The sequence below is a fragment of the Schistocerca nitens genome, chromosome 6 (assembly GCF_023898315.1).
Source record: "Schistocerca nitens isolate TAMUIC-IGC-003100 chromosome 6, iqSchNite1.1, whole genome shotgun sequence".
In the NCBI taxonomy this organism is placed as follows: Eukaryota; Metazoa; Arthropoda; class Insecta; order Orthoptera; family Acrididae; genus Schistocerca; species Schistocerca nitens.
This window is the reverse complement of record NC_064619.1, coordinates 117,791,441-117,811,546: the sequence shown is the minus strand read 5'-3', so window position 1 is coordinate 117,811,546 and position 20,106 is coordinate 117,791,441. Positions and strand designations below refer to the sequence as shown.

The following is a 20,106-nucleotide window of genomic DNA, read 5'->3' as shown; positions in this document are numbered from 1 at the left end:
TGTGCTGGTTCAGCGTTACGATCCTATCGGCATAGGAAGGGGATTCGAACGGGTAAAGGTCCGTTGACAAATGCAGCTGTGGCGAGAATGATTTTGAAGTTCGAAGCCACGGGTTGTTTAGACGATAGACCCCGTAGTGGCTGACCGAGCATAAGGCGTAATGCTGCTGAGACAGTTCAGGAAGAAATGGAGACCGTAGCGGGTTCGTCTATGCACGGGGACGTCAGCGCTCGTGCAGTCGCACGTCGCACCGGCATTCCATACACTACTGTTTGGTTGGCACCTAGGCGTACCCTCCGATGCTATCCGCACAAAAGCCATCGTCATCATGAACTGTTACCTGGCGATTTAGTGAAGCGGAGAGCATTTGCAGTGTGGGCGTTTCAAAAGATGGCGGAAGATGACGATTGGTTGAGTAACGTGTTGTGGACCGACGAAGCTCATTTCACGCTCCGAGGGTCTGTCAACGCCCACAACTGCAGAATTTGGGCTACCGAAAACCCTAGAACTGTCGTGGAAACTCCATTGCACGACGAGAAAGTCACGGTATGGGTTGGATTTACCACATCTACCGTTATCGGGCCTTTTTTCTTCGAGGAAATGCGTGATTCTGGTTTTGTAACTGCTACCGTGACGGGTGAGAGGTACGCCGATATGTTACAGAATCGCATCATACCCAGCCTGGTTGATAAACACCTGCTGAAACGTACGATATTTATGCAGGATGGCGCTCCACCCCATATTGACAGGCGCGTGAAAGATCTCTTGCTCGCGTCGTTTGGTGAGGATCGTGTGCTCAGCCGCCACTTTCGTCACGCTTGGCCTCCCAGGTCCCCAGACCTCAGTCCGTGCGATTATTGGCTTTGAGGTTACACAATATCCGACGCCAAAGCCTCACCATAACTCCGGACATGCTATACAGTGCTATTCACAACATTATTCCTCGACTACAGCTATTGTTGAGGAATGATGGTGGACATATTGAGCATTTCCTATAAAGAACATCATCTTTGCTTTGTCTTACTTTGTTATGCTAATTATTGCTATTCTGTCGGACATTTTTTGAACTTTTGTATTTGTTTGGTTCTAATAAAACCCCATGTTATTGCAAGCATGTGTGTCAATTTGTACCTCTCTATCTACATTATTCCGTGATTTATTCAGTTTTCAAATTTATACTGACTATTTGATCACCCGGTATTACACTCTCTTTAGCTCCAGCAGACATTACTCCAGTGCCTGTACACGACTCTCTGTCGAGGATAACGTGCTGCGTCCTACCTACCCCTGAATTTTCGATCCAGTGGCAGTTATAGTTAGTTACCTAATACGAACGTATTTTCTTTAGAGAGGTATCCGTGTGGTAGTCTTTACAAGGTCTAGCAACATGGAATAAACCAGGCTTCATCTATGCTTGGAACTAGGGTATCACGCTTGGAGAACGTGAATTGCGTTTCGCACGATCCACGTTTTCGGCATCCGTGCTGATTTCCGCAGAGAAGGTGATTTTATTCCGCCCTGGTTATACAGTTGGGACCTGAACATGTTATACAACTCTGCTGCAAATAGATGTGAGTGTTGTGTAGTTTACAGCACCGTAACTATGTTCCTTATATGTAGATTTTCTAAACACGGGGAACATATATCTCCTCAAGGGAACTGCGCAAATTAAAGTTAAGAACGGAGTTACTTCACTCGCAAATTCCGTACAGCTCTTGACAAGAACGCCATCGGCTCCTCGGCGCTTATTGAGCTTTAGCAATTTATGCTGCTTTTCAGTACTGCTAGTGATGATTACTGTTCTACTCATTTTATTTGTGATACGCTATGGAATTTTCTGATGCGTTCCTGAAACGCTGTATTGAGTTAAAGAGGACCTAATCTCATAAATGCGCGTTAGTGCTGATATGAGCCGTCTCTTTATCTCCCGAGCTGAGAAAGAAAAAAATTGCTTGTATCAGTCAGTGATATTTTCCTAGAAGCACCCAGTCTTTGCTCAAACACATTTACTCTCTACTTTTTCTGATTCTTGTTACTTATCTCCGTTGCGTGCCGTTTAAGTCCTGTGCTCAAATACCTATTCAGTCAAGACTGGTTAATAAATGAAAGAGTACAGCATTTTATTCACGACACTTCACAATATTTCTGTGCAACTTGTGAAAAAGTGTCACTGTTCGTATTTGCTTCATCATCATCGTTGTACAGTTCTAGTTTCCCGGATACTGTTAATGAGCGTCTTTCACTTTCTTACGTCCACGTATAGTCTGTCACTGCGAACATTGTCAATTCTTCTTCCTCTGACAGTGCGTTGTCCTTCCACTTCTCTTTCCAAATTTATTCGGCCTGTTCTTGTAGTCTCCAACCTCATTGAACGCCTGTGCCACCGTAGTCTGGATTTTCTGGTTCTGTATAAAAGGGATGTCTTGATTTCGGCTTTCTTCCTCATCTCCCAATACCTTAACTTTTCCATCTTAGTCTTGAGAATGGTGGATCTAAGGAATTTCATATTATACCTGGAGCCTCGATGACTCTCTCTTTGTGAGAGAGCCTGCTTCTATTCTGTAGGTAAATATTGGTGCTAAGTAGCTGCTGAACATCACTAATTAATTTTTTCTGGAATCTTGGCGTCCCATAAAAGGGTTTTCATTTATTGATAGAATTCAGCACCGTTTTTTAGGCTGTTGGTAATCTCCTGTCTAATCAAATTATTCCTGAAGATTACTGTCTCGAGGTACAGAAAACTCTCTACATACTCTTAGCTGGTGATCTCCCAGTTTCACACTGGGTGTATGCCCACCTCTGTTGAAGGCAATCATCACTGTCTTGGTCCAACAGATGTGGTCTATGCATTCTTGGATCTTGGATTTCTTTACGTTTAATCTGATCTGAACACCCTCTTCTGTCTTACCCCAGTTCATGCCATCTTCAGCAAGGACAACTGCATTAAGTTCAGAAACATTTTTCATGATTTTTTCATTATATCATCCATAACAGTGATGAACAATAGTGCGGTCAGTACACTGCCTTGCTGAACTCCACTATTAGTCTGAACCATGTAGGTCGTCCCTCTCCAACATGTAAACAACCAGTACAGTCTTGGTATGGCATTTGGACTTTCCTTACCAGTACTTTAGGTACATTCTTTTTCCTCAGGCGTTCCCAGATCTTCTCCCTAGCAACACTAATGTATGCCTTTCTTATACCCAAGAACACAGTTAAGAAGTTCTTGCTTTTCTTCCAGTGAATGCAATGAAATGATCATATGGCACTGATGATCGGAGTCACCTCCTCAGAAGTTTAGCCACCAAGTTGCAAGTCTTTTCAGTTGACACCACATTGGATGACTTGCGTGTCAATGATGGTGAAATGACGATGAGGACAAGACAACACCTAGTCCATGACTGGAGAAAATCTCTGACCCGTCCAGGAATCGAACCCAGGCCTGGTTCATGGCAGTCAAACGAACTGACCATTCAGCTAGGGAGGCAGACTTTCGCTCAGTATTTCTCCATTAGCATGCAGGTGCTGAAAATTAGATCCATTGCTGATATGTTATTTCTGAAGCCATACCGCTCCTCTTCCAACTGCACTTCTATGATTGTTCTCAATCTTTGATCTATGATCTTCTCTAGAATTTTCAATCTATGCGACAGCTGGGTTACTCCTGTATAATCAATCTACTCCCTTCCCTAAACAGAGGAATTATAAAATCCTTGCTCCAACCTGAAGGCATTTTCACCGGCTGCGACATATTCGCGTATAATGACTGTGTGGATGATGTGGCCCATTCTACACCTTATTTTAGATCTATGTGACGATGCTATGCTGATTATATTTATATATTTTGACGATTCCATTATGGCCTTATCACGTTAGGACATGGTGTAAAAAATGTACGTTTTACCGTATTTTATCTGTACATTTCCCTGGTTGTATGGTAGTGTATTGTGATACGTATTGCTGTATTATGTTGAAAGACACACTACTCACTGGGTGTATATATTTGTATGTACTAGTAGATCTGAGGATGGTCATTACGGACTGAAACCGGTCATCGAAAAAAGAATTGATATTGTGATCAAAGACTGGAATAAAAAACATATGAAGGCGTTTTGTTGTCTTTACACACTTCATTGTGTGTTGTGTGCAGCCATTGTAGGCCCTGGACGCCAGCCGTCTTTCTCATGTCCTCATTCACCTCATCTTCACCTGGAGATTTTCCTTTAGGCATAGATTTTAAAGTTGTCCGTTTTTGGTCAGGTGATGAGACGGTCCCCACTGATTCTTTGTTACGTTCTTCAACTGATCTATTCATTAGTTGGTCGAAATGGTGGTCCTTCAGGACTTCTCTGACGTATCTATCTTTTCTAAAGAGATTTCTGATTTCATCTTCGAGTGCATTTATGGCGTTCACTGGTTTCCTTTCATCTCTGATAACACTATACAGAACTTTCTTACTGCGTCTGTTATCCCCCTCGAGTTTCTGTGTGAATATCTGCCATGTTTTGGTCTTCTCTTTTGTGTCTGTTCTTTTAACCTCTAGTTTTTTTTATTTGGATATATTTGTCCCAGATCTCAGATCCTTACTTCATTTCTATTAAGTTCTGCTTTCATCTTTTCTCGGTCCCTTTCTTTTCGTGAAATACTTCTATCTCCTTCCATTCACACTTGCGTTCCCACAAACCTGGTCAGCTTGCTTCTCTAAGGCGTCCTATAATCTACTTCATTCAGGCTCTCCAATTTTCACTTTCTCTTTTGGGATATGCGTTATTATACGGTTCTGATAATCAGTTCTCTTTTCCATTTTTTGGAGTTCCCACAATGTGATTTTTGGCATTTTCCTATTGTGTGATTTTGACACGTTGATGTTTTTCAAATTCGCTACGAACAGACGATTATTACTGTCAAGGTTCAAATATATGTAACTGGTCTACTTTTTTCTTCATCTGCCAATCTCAGATGTATCTTGTTATATGACTCTTTTCTCGAGCCAGCTATTTTTCACCACCACTCCTCACAAAGAAATTCATGAGATCTTCACCTTCTACATTTCTTCCACCATATCCGTGGGATCCCATTGCATTCTTATATCTTGTTATGTTTGTACCAACCTGTGCATCCAAGTCTCCTACAATTATGCTTCTATCGTCACAAATGACCGCTTTCAGATCATTCATAAGCTGCTTTCTACTTCCTGACAACATCCAGTTGCGGATGCACACACCTGTATGTGTATCTTTCCCTAAATGCCCATTTTCCTTCATTATTCTCTCACTGATGTACTGGATGTACTTCCTGACAACATCCAGTTGCGGATGCACACACCTGTATGTGTATCTTTCCCTAAATGCCCATTTTCCTTCATTATTCTCTCACTGATGTACTGGATGTCTGCGACTCCGTTCACATTGTTTGCCATGATGAAACCAGCTCCATTCTTCATCTGTTTGTTCATTGCCATGTCAATGAAGCGTATACAGCTTCCTTAATTTCTACATCCCTTTCCTTTCCCAATTGGTTTTACTCAGCACCAGTTTCATTATTTTTCTCCTTTCCATTAGACCTACCAGTTCCCCAGACTTTCCTCTGAGGCCGAGTAAATTGATGGTCCCTTTGTGAGTTAGTGGTCTCCTCTGGCATTCGTGCATGGCTGCATGTCTCCACCTAACATCAGGCTGTAAACTATCATCTCTGGCGCGGGTCTGCACATGCTTATGTCTTAATCGAGTTGTTTGCGTTCCGTTTGAAAGCCATTACAAACGAACTCTTTCATTGCCCGCTAGACCTGATGTAATCGAGGATTTTCTTCCAGGGTTTACTCCCTTAGCCTTGAATAGCCTTCTGCTGTATCTGAAAGGAGCAGATTTCTAGTAAATTTAAGTGGCATTTACTCCATTTAGGCTTTTTCAGGTTTCTAAGACACAGCCCTTCCGCCTTCAGCTGTTGGTTGCACCTATCAGGAGCAACTGACTCATCTGCCTTAACCGTTGAGATTAACATCTTCGCTCACCTCAGAAGCCGTTGGTGTTCTTCACCTCCTCTTCCAGACTGCTGACTAATTTGCTTGTTCACATCTCTTAGAAAGCACCAGTTATTATAAATAGACTGGTTCATTAGTACTGAGCTCCCCCCCCCCCCCCCAAGTCAATGCTTAATCCCTGGCAGAGGGGGGGGGGGGAAACTTTTCACATTTGTCAGCAAGAAGAAGTTGGTTTTCCATTGTGTACCAGGCTCATGAAAGAATTCCCAATATCCAGATGATCGACTTCGTTGTGCTGAGAGACAAGTATTGGATACAAAGCGCGTAGAGGCACGAATGTTTTTCCATGCAGCATACATGAATGGAATGGGATGAAACCCTAATATCCAGTACAAATGCCAGTACCCTCTCCCATGTGCTTCACAGTGGGAATATGGATGTAGACATGCATAGCAGTAAATGCTTCAGAAATTTGTGAAGAAACGGATCTTGCTATTATTAGAGTTTCTTTTCTCAGTTGGTAAAAACGGAAACCTTATTGGATCGTGTTGCTGTATGTCTGTGTGCCAGTGTGTCTGTCCAACTATTAAAAACTGTTTTCCTCAGATGTTATGTCCTCTTTTTCTCAGTAACGGGTGCGTGGTATCAGGTTCAAATTCGTCACATATTAAGCTTATATGTCAACGCAGTCAAGACAGCAATAAGGATAGTAAATTGTTGCAATAAGGACCCCAGAGTTAACTAATAAATTGTAGTGACAAGAACAATAAATTATCTAGTACGTTTCGTGGAAACCTAGCAACCATGCAGGTCCTGCTCATAAACTTAGCCAATAGGATAACAGTTCTATAATAGGGTAACAGGTTACCAAATTTTATATAAGGTGACTGACATAGAGTGTGGAGGATGGTATGGGAATGGGTCGGGGGAGTGGGAGGAGGTAGGGAGATATGGCAACAATGCAGGCTGTGCTAATAGCCCCATCACTCCATTACTAACGTCTTGTATGCCCTTCTGTTAACAGACGCACTACATTTTCCGAGAATCTTCCAGCAAATGTAAGTCTACTGTTCATCTTTCCTTTTACTGATTTTACATGTTCGTTGTATTCCATATGATTTTTTGGAATTAGTCTTAGATCCATCAGAATAGTACCACTGAAGATATAATGAGATACAACAGGGTTATTTCTCATTATTTAATTCTCATTAAGTTGCATTTAGCCACTCAAGAAGAGATGAATGTCACTACAGGAAGTGGAAATACTGTTCAAGTCGTTCTGAAATTCCTTACAATAATCTATTGATGATACTAACCCATCAGGTACAAAACTGTTTTGACATTTTTGAATCTGTAGGATTCAATAGTACAGGGAGTTGTTAACAGATTTTAACAATGCTCTGAGTCATTTAATTAATTCCGTTGCTCTAGTGATTTCATTATTATAAGAACTTAGGCTTCCGCGGCCGATGTCATAGTGATTATTATTCTTCTGGTTATTAGGCCGCGTCATTGCTAAAAACTAACAACAATAATAAACTAAAACCGACGTTTCAGCCGAACTGCAACGGCAATCCTCAGGGAACGACTGGTTTTGCGTGGGGATAGGTGCTTCTACTTATTGTAGACTATCGATGTCTGACGTCACTGTTGTAAAACTTTTAATTGGCCCTCTAATATGATTGGCTAGTCATGACTTAAAGGGAAGATGGAAGGAAAGTAGCTATTCGTGGAAGTCCATGTCGTCAACGATTGGTAGCTGTCCGCCAATAAGCGTTCGGCTTCTGGTCGGCAAGTTTTCGTTCTGGTGTCCGCGGAAGTGGACTGACAGTTGCTCTACAGCTGTTTGTGCAGATACGTCCGTGTCCCGTGTAGCTTCTGCCTCGCGACAGCTAGCGGCCCGTTGGACTGGGATGGCCGGCAGCCAGGACGCCGGGAGTTTGTAACCATCTTCTCTGTTGATGTTGTCAGGCTGCTTAATAATTTCGATCGCCTCCCGTATTTTGGGTTCTCGCATCCACGATTCTTTCTCATCTTCCCTTACGTTATGACTAGCCAATCATATTAGAGAGCCAATTAAAAGTTTCATAACAGTGACGTAAGACATCGATAGTCTGTAATAAATAGAAGCACTTATCCCCATGCCAATCCAGTCGTGCCCTGAGGAAGGCCGTTGCAATTCGGCCAAAACGTCGGTTTTAGTTTATTATTTTTGTTATTTTTTAGCAATGACGCGGCATAATACCCACAAGAACTTTAATCACGATTACATTATTGTACATCAAAAGTGTCTTACACCATGTCCTCTGTTATTTTATTTGCCAACAGCCCTGTGTAAAACTACATGTGAAGTTTCAAGATGCAGTAACGAGGGATTTTGGAATTTATTGCAACCCTCTGCATATTACTCGAGTAGTGACAGCAAATAAAATATTAAACTAATTACAGCACGTACAGCGGCATTCAATGAATCATTCTTCTCATGCTTGCTTCATACTCTAATGCAAGTAGTTAAAAACTTTGATACATAATGCATGGACAAACATCCTATGCTATGCAGTTCACAGTGTCCTACACAGTACAGATGTAGATTCAGATAGAAATCAATACAGGTACATTGACATGAAGTGATATCCAAGTGAACTGTTCAGGTGTGCTGAACCTGCAGTCTAATTGATGTACCTTAGTGGGGGTAAGGATTGTGGGTATAGTTAGAGACCCCAATACAGGTTGCAATAGCATGGCGACTCAATTAACAGGGCAGCAGGTTCATAGAGCAAGGTGGATAGAGCCAGATTTCGTAGAAGTAGTACAAAATAGGCCATTTAATTAGTGAAATAAGCTGCAAAGGTGGGCAGACTCATGTGGCCTTCAAACAAATGGCCAATTCTCTGCATCACCCAGCCAAGCAGATATCCTCAGGGTGGATTCATGCTGTGAGCACTCTGACAAACGAAGAAGCACGGCTCAGGCTCTAGGTAGCTACAACAGTCTTAGCAGGAGTTGGTCACTTTGGCTGACGCAGATGTGCTGCTAAGTGCAGGAAGCACACGAGTGCTCAGAGATGAACCAAACACCTCAGCACAGTGCAGTGCAGTGACAGTTGGCAGCAGAAGCAAGTCTGCAATAGTAAAACGTACCCGGGCAGGCAGCTCTCGGTAGTTAGTAAGGCTCAGGTGTGAACTACGGGCCCTGGGTATCCACCCTGAAGTCGAGAGAAGTCGGCTACTAGTTGGAAGGCACTAATTCAGTTCTCAGCGTCATCAGGCCTAGGCACAGCCCATAGTGCCATAGCTAGCAGAGGCCGTTTCTAGCAGGTAGATAACCTCTTTCAGGACGACGATTGTTATGGAGTACCTCTAGAACAGGGCTTCACAACATAAGTGCTCGCGGAGCAAGCTGTGAGCAGCAAGGCGCGTGCACGGAGCAGCGCGAGCACGCTACCCCCACTACCGGACCAGAGCGGAGAGTGGGGAGAGTCACGTGGGGTGCACAACAGCTGCCGCCAGTCGATGTAAATCCGCGGCCAGCTACAGGGATATCACTCACGAATTATTACTGCAACAAATGAAACAAATAAAGGAGAATGTACACGTGCCACATAATTTTATTAGCTTAGTGTATGCCTCTACCATCTGTAGACACTGAAACTAAAGAATTCCAGGACAATCCTATATTTTCAACACTTTCTTCAACACTACTTAAAATATCACCTCCGGTTGTAGTGTTCTTCATGGCTACTACGTCGAGGAGCTCCTCCCTCACCTGATTTTTTTTTTTTTTTTGTGGTTTTAGGGCGCACAACGTCAACGGTCATTAGCGCCCAACCCTCACCTGAAGGTCTCTGTTAACACCTCTAATAAATATGGCAAGCTGCGCTGTTCCAGTGATATCAACACTTTCGTCCAAAGCTAGAGAATACGCCATAAAATCTTAACAGATATTTGCAAGCTGGCTCTGGACGTCGTCTGCCATGGCCTGTATGCGACGCATAATGGTCATGTTGGATAATGGCAAAATCCGAAACTGTTCAACTTGAGATGGACACAAATGTTCCGCTGCAACTACCAAACATTCTTTTATTAAATCGCCATCGGTTAAGGGTTGCAGGGATTTTGCTAAAAGCAAAGCAATTTTGTAACCCACCCTGAGAGCTGCCTCAGTTGATTTTTCTTCGTCGTTCAGATCTCCTTCGGATAGCTTCCTTTTATGTTTAATAACTTCCTGTGCACGATCTGGTCAATCACATTTTCCACGTCCGTAGTCTTTCGCGTGGTACGACATATAATGTCGCTGCAAATTAAATTTCGTAAAAGAATTCACCGTTTTGTGACATACTAAACATTTTGCAACACCATCTTTTTCAGTAAACAGATAAAATTCCTCCCAATGGCGGTTGAACTGCGAAAGCATGGTTGGGGTTACACAACGGCGACTTCACATGATTCTTAACCAGCGAAGTGACTGTTAAGAGCTGATCGTAGTACTTTAAACTTTACACAGTCGGCGCGAATTCAATAGGCACGCTGTGGCCCTATTCAAACGTGCGCGCGCATTTCCCCTCCCTCCCCTCCCACCATACTCCACGACCTTGCAGCTGCTCACGAGCACGTGCCTGAGCAGACGCGAGTACTCGCGCTCAAAACCGGCCAGTTGTTAAGCCCTACTCTAGAAGCTGGCTGCAGGCTGTGACATACACTGCATAGCTTAAACTGCCGATATTTCTGGTGGCTCGCTCGACACAACTGTTTTACCCGCCCATAACTCTTCATCACACAGGCCAAGGAAGCGACCAGGTGCTGGGTCTGGATGTGTGGTAGTGGCATCATTACTACAGTCTGCTTCTTTACTTTCGCTGTGTCAGCAGGGTTGCAACCCAGGCTTCGTCATCGAGGCTGGAAACGTGGTAACTTGTTCTACTGTAAGGACCAAGTGGTGATACCTGCTGTGTCAGCACAGCCAACCTGTAGCTTCTTGCAAAAGAATGCCTCGTCAGCTTACTTCTGCTTCACCTCTCTAAGGCTTCTTACATCAGGTCATGGTAACTTTTCTGTTAACTGAGCTAGACGTTTCAACCACCATTTAAAGAGGCAGTGGCACAAAAATATCTTGACAATTGAAGATATGTTTCAGAACAGCCTTAAACATTAGAATATCCGGGCATGCCTCCAGGCTGATTCAGTCTTTGATTGTTACTTATCTTTCCACATATGATATGTGAACACTACTATTAGAGGTTCCCTCAGTGGGTGTGTGGGAATGGAATATCATCACTGCAGCTGATGGGGTCGGTGGAGGATTGTGACTTACCTCCAGCAGAAATATGCAGGGTGTTCGGGTGTATGTACAGATACTGTCATCATAAGTATCTTAATATGTAACCACTTCAGTGTGCTGGTTTTTCTCTGAGTCTAACAGTCTTTGCATGAAGACATTACATAATTTGCTATCTGCTTTCTGCAAGGTTGTAACTGCATCACTAAGTGGACAGCGCCTGTCAGTATAGACTAACTGTTCTGCACCCACATGTCCACTCTTCAACACCTCACCTGCTGCCCATGGCAAAATAAACGCTAACGACTTACTCGTACCACACATACTTGGAAATACTAACCAACCTGAAAACATAGTACTCTTTGTAGCTATAATTATTAGTCTGCATCTGAAGTTAACACTAACATAATGTTGTTCAGTACACTGTGCTCGGTCACCAATAAAACTATCTGCATTTATACCCCTTACAACATGTACAGGGCTATTACAAATGATTGAAGCGATTTCATAAATTCACTGTAGCTCCATTCATTCACATATGGTCACGACACACTACAGATACGTATAAAAACTCATAAAGTTTTGTTCGGCTGAAACCGCACTTCAAGTTTCTGCCACCAGAGCGCTCGAGAGCGCAGTGAGACAAAATGGCGACAGGAGCCGAGAAAGCGTATGTCGTGCTTGAAATGCACTCACATCAGTCAGTCATAACAGTGCAACGACACTTCAGGACGAAGTTCAACAAAGATTCACCAACTGCTAACTCCATTCGGCGATGGTATGCGCAGTTTAAAGCTTCTGGATGCCTCTGTAAAGGGAAATCAACGGGTCGACCTGCAGTGAGCGAAGAAACGGTTGAACGCGTGTGGGCAAGTTTCACGCGTAGCCCGCGGAAGTCGACGAATAAAGCAAGCAGGGAGCTAAACGTACCACAGCCGGCGGTTTGGAAAATCTTACGGAAAAGGCTAAAGCAGAAGCCTTACCGTCTACAATTGCTACAAGCCCTGACACCCGATGACAAAGTCAAACGCTTTGAATTTTCGGCGCGGTTGCAACAGCTCATGGAAGAGGATGCGTTCAGTGCGAAACTTGTTTTCAGTGATGAAGCAACATTTTTTCTTAATGCTGAAGTGAACAGACACAATGTGCAAATCTGGGCGGTAGAGAATCCTCACGCATTCGTGCAGCAAATTCGCAATTCACCAAAAGTTAACGTGTTTTGTGCAATCTCACGGTTTAAAGTTTACGGCCCCTTTTTCTTCTGCGAAAAAAACGTTACAGGACACGTGTATCTGGACATGCTGGAAAATTGGCTCATGCCACAACTGGAGACCGACAGCGCCGACTTCATCTATCAACAGGATGGTGCTCCACCACACTTCCATCATGATGTTCGGCATTTCTTAAACAGGAGATTGGAAAACCGATGGATCGGTCGTGGTGGAGATCATGATCAGCAATTCATGTCATGGCCTCCACGCTCTCCCGACTTAACCCCATGCGATTTCTTTCTGTGGGGTTAAGTGAAAGATTCAGTGTTTAAACCTCCTCTACCAAGAAACGTGCCAGAACTGCGAGCTCGCATCAACGATGCTTTCGAACTCATTGATGGGGACATGCTGCGCCGAGTGTGGGAGGAACTTGATTATCGGCTTGATGTCTGCCGAATCACTAAAGGGGCACATATCGAACATTTGTGAATGCCTAAAAAAACTTTTTGAGTTTTTGTATGTGTGTGCAAAGCATTGTGAAAATATCTCAAATAATAAAGTTATTGTAGAGCAGTGAAATCGCTTCAATCATTTGTAATAACCCTGTATATCAACTGCCAGAGATTCGCTGAAAAGGAATGAATAGATTAATGGTAATGAAATTCACAAAGATGCAGATACATGTAAGGATAATCACGAAATCCATTCAGAAATGTCAGGCTGTGTCACAGTCCTCCTCCATTTCTATTCCCCGAAGGAGGGTGTTTGGGTTTTAGTCCAAGTCTGGAAACAAATTTTCATTTGTCACGTGATATTTTTAACATGCTGTCAGTGTTATTGAGCAAGTAACTTCTGCAAAGGTTTCAGTCTCACACAACGTCTTCATTCTTGATCTAATGCACGTTGATTGATTTAATTGCTTCTTTATCTGTACTGCTATGATCTTACAGCAGTGGTGATTGCTATGTGTTGCAGGTGAGCGAGTCATCATCCAGACACCCGACACTGATCGCACTCCACTGCATGCAGGCAAGATGACGTCATATGGCACAGACAGACAGTATGTGTGATTGAGAGGTGTGCTGCTGACCATCACTCGACAAGTCTCATTACCATGGTTCTAACCAGAGTGCGCACTACCCCTATAATCTTCCTCTGGTTCTGTAGTCTTAAAGTCACTTGAGCTGAGTTCCTCACTAAGGTTTATTGATAAAATACTATTACTCTTCAAGAAAACATGCCTGTCTCTGTAGGCTTGCTATTAATCAAATTGCAGTTGTAATGACTGTCCAAAATTCCAGTAAAAACTCAGTTATGTGCAAGTTACCATTTGGGAGTTTTTGATAAGAAGTAAAAGACCACATTAATCATTTATTTTAGTACAATACTAATGTTAATATTAAGACATTATTTCATATTGGAATATAAATATTGATGTTATAAAAAGATAATCGTTTGTGTAATGTGTAAAAGTTTTGTCTGTTACCTTTATAACATCACCGAGTTACTTCAATAAAGAGCGATTGAAAAATTCACAAGGAAATCTTATATTTCTGGCCCATATAATGCAACAAACAGATTTTAGAAAGGAATACAACATATCTGCAGCGTTACCTAAGCAAATTAGCCCGATTTATCACTGAATTGCTCTTATGAAATTAAGAAAATAATGAAGTCTATGAAGAATGGAAGCTTATGGACAGCTAATGGCATTTCTAAAAAGATACTGAAGAGCTATTCTTACATAATAATTTCCTTTCTGTCTGAAACACATATGAAATCCATCAATGAGTCAGAGTATTCTCCGGAGATATTGAAATAGCCATTTTTGGACTCCTACACATTATGGATATGAAAGAGTAAAAATTTTTGGAGAAGTAAATTCATTTAAAATAGTGTCCTAGGTTTGTAATAACAATATAACAGTAAGTCGCCACTTAGATTTTACGAAAGTCACTCAGTTGTTGCTATAAATAACCAACTCACTCATCAGATTTTTTAAGTATTAAATAAGAAAACAGGACTCGGTTTCTTTTCTGTGACCTATTCAAGGCGTTTGGATCTGCAAAATGAAACATTTCCTCACAAAAACGAGGGTTTTGTGGAATTAATGACATAGTTAACTAATGAGTGCCTCATACTAAGGAAAAAAATCCAAAAAAATGTGTCACATAATTAAAAGAATGTAGGTAGAACGGGATTTTTTTTTCTGGCTCAGGAAAAATCATTAATACAGTCACAACATTCATGCTAGGTTCACAGAGGTTCCTCATATACATAAACGACCCATAACTTAACATACATGAAGTGTAATTAGTTCTCTTTGCAGATACAGAAGAGCTGCAGTGAAGACAGTAAGTAATGCTTAAAAGATTTAGTGACTTGTCTCCTGCAAATGGTGTCTGCCCTCCTCTCTGCCTCTTCTCGCTCTATCTCTCTGGCATATGCAGCATTAGCAGTTCTGTACATCAAAGCTTACGCTAATTATTTCAAGTAAAGATAAGAGGTAATAAGTAAGATAGAAACTTACAGAATTTTTGGGTGTGTTTACCGATGAGTATTTAAAATGTAAAACAATTTTAGTTGCCCAAACAACTCAAATCAACTGTTTTCGTCTCCTCTTATCAATGAATGTCCTCGAGAACAAGTCAGTAAGTGAACACATTACGAAAATTTCCTGTCTATAATGTCATACAGAACACGAGTATTTTGTATTAACTTTTCTTTAAGAAAATTTACTTACTACAAAAGGGTGCCGCAAGAATTAAATGTGATCACACACAATCATCTTGCAGCAGCTGTTTAAGAGGGGTAGGACGTCAACGAGGGCCGACTTGGAGCAGGAGAGCCACCACAGGACATTTCAATTTCCAGTGTCTATACTTTTACAAATAAATTCATAAAACTTTGTCAGCATGACCAGGAAGGATTCAGAATTCACACTCATAGCAGTGGAAGTCCTAAAACATAACGAAGTAATTTTTTTACGTGTGAAATTTCATCATTTTTTTCACTTACTAATGGCAGCATTTGTTGCTATAGGTACACTTTTCTTCATAAGTAAGAGAGATGCTTGGATGAATTTTGCACAGCATACAAACCATACTTAAAGGTGTATGAAACTCTAGATTTTTCCAAATCTGTTAAAAACTGTGGTAAAAATTGAGGTAATTAACTATAAAATATGAAGTTTAAAATATAACAGTTCATTCGTTTTTTCATGAATTAAATAAATTCTAGAGTTTCATACACCTGTGTATATGGTATGTATGTTGTGCAAAATTCAACGAGGAATCTCTCTAACTTATGGAGAAAAGTGTACCTATAGCAACAAATGCAGCCATTAGTAAGTGAAAAAACGATGAAATTTCGCACGTAAAAAAATTTATTTTGTTATGTTTTCGAACTTCCACTGCAATGGGTGTGAATCCTGAATCCTTCGTGGTGACGCTGACAAAGTTTTATCAATTTATTTGTAAAAGTATAGACACTGGAAATGAAAATATCCTGAGATGCCTCTCCTGCCCCAAGTCGGCCCGTTTGACGTCCTACCCCCCTTAAAGAGGTAGGTATTTGAGATACAGCGTCACAGTAATCTTGCATCACCTACGTAAAGAATAAAATGATTGACACGTAGCAAAGCCATGTTTGGAGGTAAGCTAAGAACAGAGTCCCTTCAGGGCGTCTCCTCCTGTTACATAGAAGAATTTTCTATTTGGAAACTTATACTCTGAGTATTACGTTTATGAACTACTTTTTTTTGCTACATTTTTAGTAGATCGTTTTATTTTCTGTCTGTCAATTTGGTGCAAATTCAGCAACAGATTTTAAAGTAACTTGCCGATGAGTTAGAGTCTTGGAACTTTCAACGCAGCTCCTATCTGGATGAAACAAACATTAACCCGATTTGTTTTCTGGTGGGTGGCGGCGGGTACTTTGTTTATCGCTGTTATTTCCCGATAACCCAGACACTTTAAACTGTCAACATAGCTCGGAATTGGATGACAATGCCATATTAACTAGCTTTCTTGTTTCGTCTGTGGCGGAGGGCACTTTGTGTACCTCTTCTTTCACTTGTACCTTGTCCTGTTCCAATCGTAAATGGTTCGCGGGAAGAAGAATTGCTAGTAAGCCTCCGTGTGTGTTGGAGTCTCTCTCTAACTTTTACCTTCGCAGCCTTTTCGTGAGATATTTAGGTTGACTCAGGTGAAGAGAAAGTGAAATACATCTGGAATATACAACATACCTCTGTGGAACTCGATTGAAGAATTTCACACACACACACACACACACAAAAGACTGAAAAGCAGAAATTCATTATTTAAATAAAAATCAATTTTTTATGTTTAGGCTGTTTTTAAATCAGACTAAAAAGTACAAAACAATTTCTTTACCCACATACAGATTCCCAGCCCCACACAGATGATCTGAAAATTTGTGATTGTGAATTTGTAACAGCTGTGAAAATACTTGTAAGATTCAAGACTAAAAACGTGAGGTACATGCAATATTTAATTGATGCATGAATGTTCACCACTTACTTTGATGTATTGCATGCACCCCACTTTTTTCGTTTAAATCTTACAAATATTTTCAGCTCTATTATCAATTCACAGTTACCAATTTTCAGGATTATCTGTAAGCCTTTAGGAATCTGTATGCGGCTAGGAGAAATTATTTTATACTTTTTAGCCCGATTTAAAAACGTGGTTTAAAAGTGGATTTTTATTTGGCAATTACTTAACGTGAACTGATCAGCGAGTTGACAGTGTACAACGATATTTACATGTAAATTGATTTAATAGCCTGCAAACTGACTCACCTCACTACGTTGTGCAAGTAATCTACAGGACAAAAAACTAACTTTCTATTAATTTCGAGCTCTGAAGTACGCCATTTTTCTTCTGAGGAGTCACCATGACCGAAACTATACTTATTTAGTCAAGACTTCGCCATTTATTTATCCATTTGAATCTGAATGACCGATTTCTACAGAAAACACGTGTTAAATGGATTGGTCATCTCTTAGATCATTTAAATTAAAAATGATTTCTACCTTGACAGCAGACAACTTGAGCTGGTAACAAATGTTTCTGATTCAGAAGGGAAGGGTTAGCGACGGGGAGAGCATCCGGCCACACTGTAACACTAACGCTGCCAAGCTCGGATTAACATGCCAACTGCATGAAGACATTGGATAAGGTCAGCAAAGAAAAGAAGACCGTGATCAGCTTGACACTCAGGTTGACTAGCGAGCGTTGTGCCACAGGTACTGTGTATGACCAGAGTCAGAACAACTTGGCACAGAGGGTTTCCACGCACGGCTGTGACTGGCAACGGCCAATAATTGATATCCACGCTATTTCAAAACTGTCCCGCAAAATCAAACTACGGATGGACTTCAGACCGTAAGCTAGGTTTGTCTTCCCATGCTAAGTTCATTCACTGCGCCTCAAGAGTGTCGCATTCTCTGAAGAGAGACATAGTTCTGCCACGTTAGGAGGTGAAAGGTGTATCATAGTGTGCGAATGAAGTGGTAAGATGACTAGAAATGTACTCCAAACCTGAAGTATGTGAGACAGTGTAATATCCACGACTACATTTTATTCAGAACAATATTCACGACGGCATTGTGTGTGCAATTTGAGCGAACGTTCTCGTGATATTAACAAAAATAGGACTTCATCGGTAGTAAAATAATAATAATTAATTATTGTCAGTGTTATAATTTAATTTTCTGTGAAGAATATATCTCATACAATACTCATGGAAAAAGATAATGGAGATCTTCATTTTTTGTTATCTATGATTCATCTAGAGTAATTCTTCTTGTTCTTGTTCGAACTGTTGTAATGATCAGACGCGATTGATGTCTTGTAGCACTGAGGTCGTTAAAAAACTATATTATGTTGCTAAATAATATTTAAAAAATAGAGTTTCTGTGTCATTGAAATCAATACGTGTGTTTGAACTTTTATTTTAATAGGATTCTCGTCCTATATAAATGTTATGTTTTCTGTTCAGCTGTGGAGCGCAGCCATTAGTTCCATTGATCTACAGAACTGATTATTGGTGAAGTGCTGAATAATCAGTGATTAGCATGGAGAAATACTTTTAAATGTTAAGTATATAGTTAAGGTACAGAAAAGATTTAATATATATATTATTTGTTGACAGTGAAACAACGTCTGAACGAGAATTGATAAAGTGACTGTCTTATGTTGGCCGCCATCTTAGTGAAATATTGCAGCGGCAGTTTTAAATAGAACTACTAAGGACACAAGAATCTTGATGGTCAATTTTCACGATAACAATTGTGTATTTTTGGCCCAGAACCCATACCGAAATCATAAATTCGACTTAGATTATGAATAATCTTTAAATATAGTGCAAACAGTATCTTACGTGGTGAAATTGTTCTCTGCTAATGAATGAACCCTGTTTATTTCGCAAGAACTATTAGGAAATATTTTTTGACAGGCAAGAATACATTAGTGTTGTGCGCGTGTGGTATTGTGTGTAAAAATAGTTCATTTTGTTTAAGGAAACATATTGCCACCTCGAATAATAGTTCGGTAAATTGTGTGAGATCACTCTTGTGAAAACATTTAGTCCCATTTACACTGCTTGACAGACAACATTGGTACACGTTCACAGGTGGAGATTTCTTTGACAGGATAACTATCTTTAGCCGGGAGAGGCAGCGATTAAATGAAACCCCATGTTACGCTAATCATAAGTAATTGGTTTTGTTGTAGTCCTGCCCACGATTTGTAAAATACCGCAATCCTAACCGCAGGTCACAACAGTGTTGTGGATTAAAGTTAAAATTACATACAGATTAACCGCAAAATTCTGGCAGTATCCGAACAAAGTGCAGTGTAGCATCCAGCCGTAGTGAAATGGTGCAACAGTTTGACCAAGGCCGCACAAACGTGGCTGGTGCTGATCGGGAAGGAATGCCATCGACATCGCCCACAGACCAGGTAATCGAGGAAGAACGTCTGATGGGAAATAAATTTTCGAATGATGAGAACGTTCACACAGCGGTCCTCGAATGGCTCCGTGACCAAGTGAGGGTTTTCTATCATGCACGTATGCAGTCTGAAGCAACGACTGAAAATTTATACCGAGGCCGGAATCCGATTCCGGGTCTCCTGCTCACGAGGCAGATGCGGTAACCACTGCGCCACCATGTCACAGTGGCTCTGGACAGCTGCATGGAACACCACAACACGCCTCCCACATCAATGCAAGTTCCCATTCACGCCTCAGCGCACTTGATGGTCCGCCGGCCGAAGTGGCCGTGCGGTTAAAGGCGCTGCAGTCTGGAACCGCAAGACCGCTACGGTCGCAGGTTCGAATCCTGCCTAGGGCATGGATGTTTGTGATGTCCTTAGGTTAATTAGGTTTAACTTGTTCTAAGTTCTAGGGGACTGATGACCTCAGCAGTTGAGTACCATGGTGCTCAGAGCCATTTGAACTTGATGGCCACCCTAAACCTGAACATCAGTGCAGAGGCTCTCCAACTGTATTGGAACAGCATCTACGTCTACATCCATACTCCGCAAGCCAGCTGACGGTGTGTGGCCGAGGTACCTTTAGTACCTCTATCGATTCTCCCTTCTATTCCAGTCTCGT

At 41.4% G+C, this 20,106-nt stretch overlaps 1 protein-coding gene across 1 annotated transcript in view; it reads left to right on the top strand.

Moving 5' to 3' along the window:
• LOC126262866 (uncharacterized) overlaps positions 1–13,976 on the top strand; it is a 91,033-nt gene extending 77,057 nt beyond the window's left edge. The window contains exon 4 of the mRNA XM_049959734.1: positions 13,441–13,976. Coding sequence (XP_049815691.1) covers positions 13,441–13,535 — 95 coding nt within the window. The 3' untranslated portion in view covers positions 13,536–13,976. The remainder of the gene's footprint in view (positions 1–13,440) is intronic.
• The last annotated feature ends 6,130 nt before the right edge of the window (positions 13,977–20,106 follow it).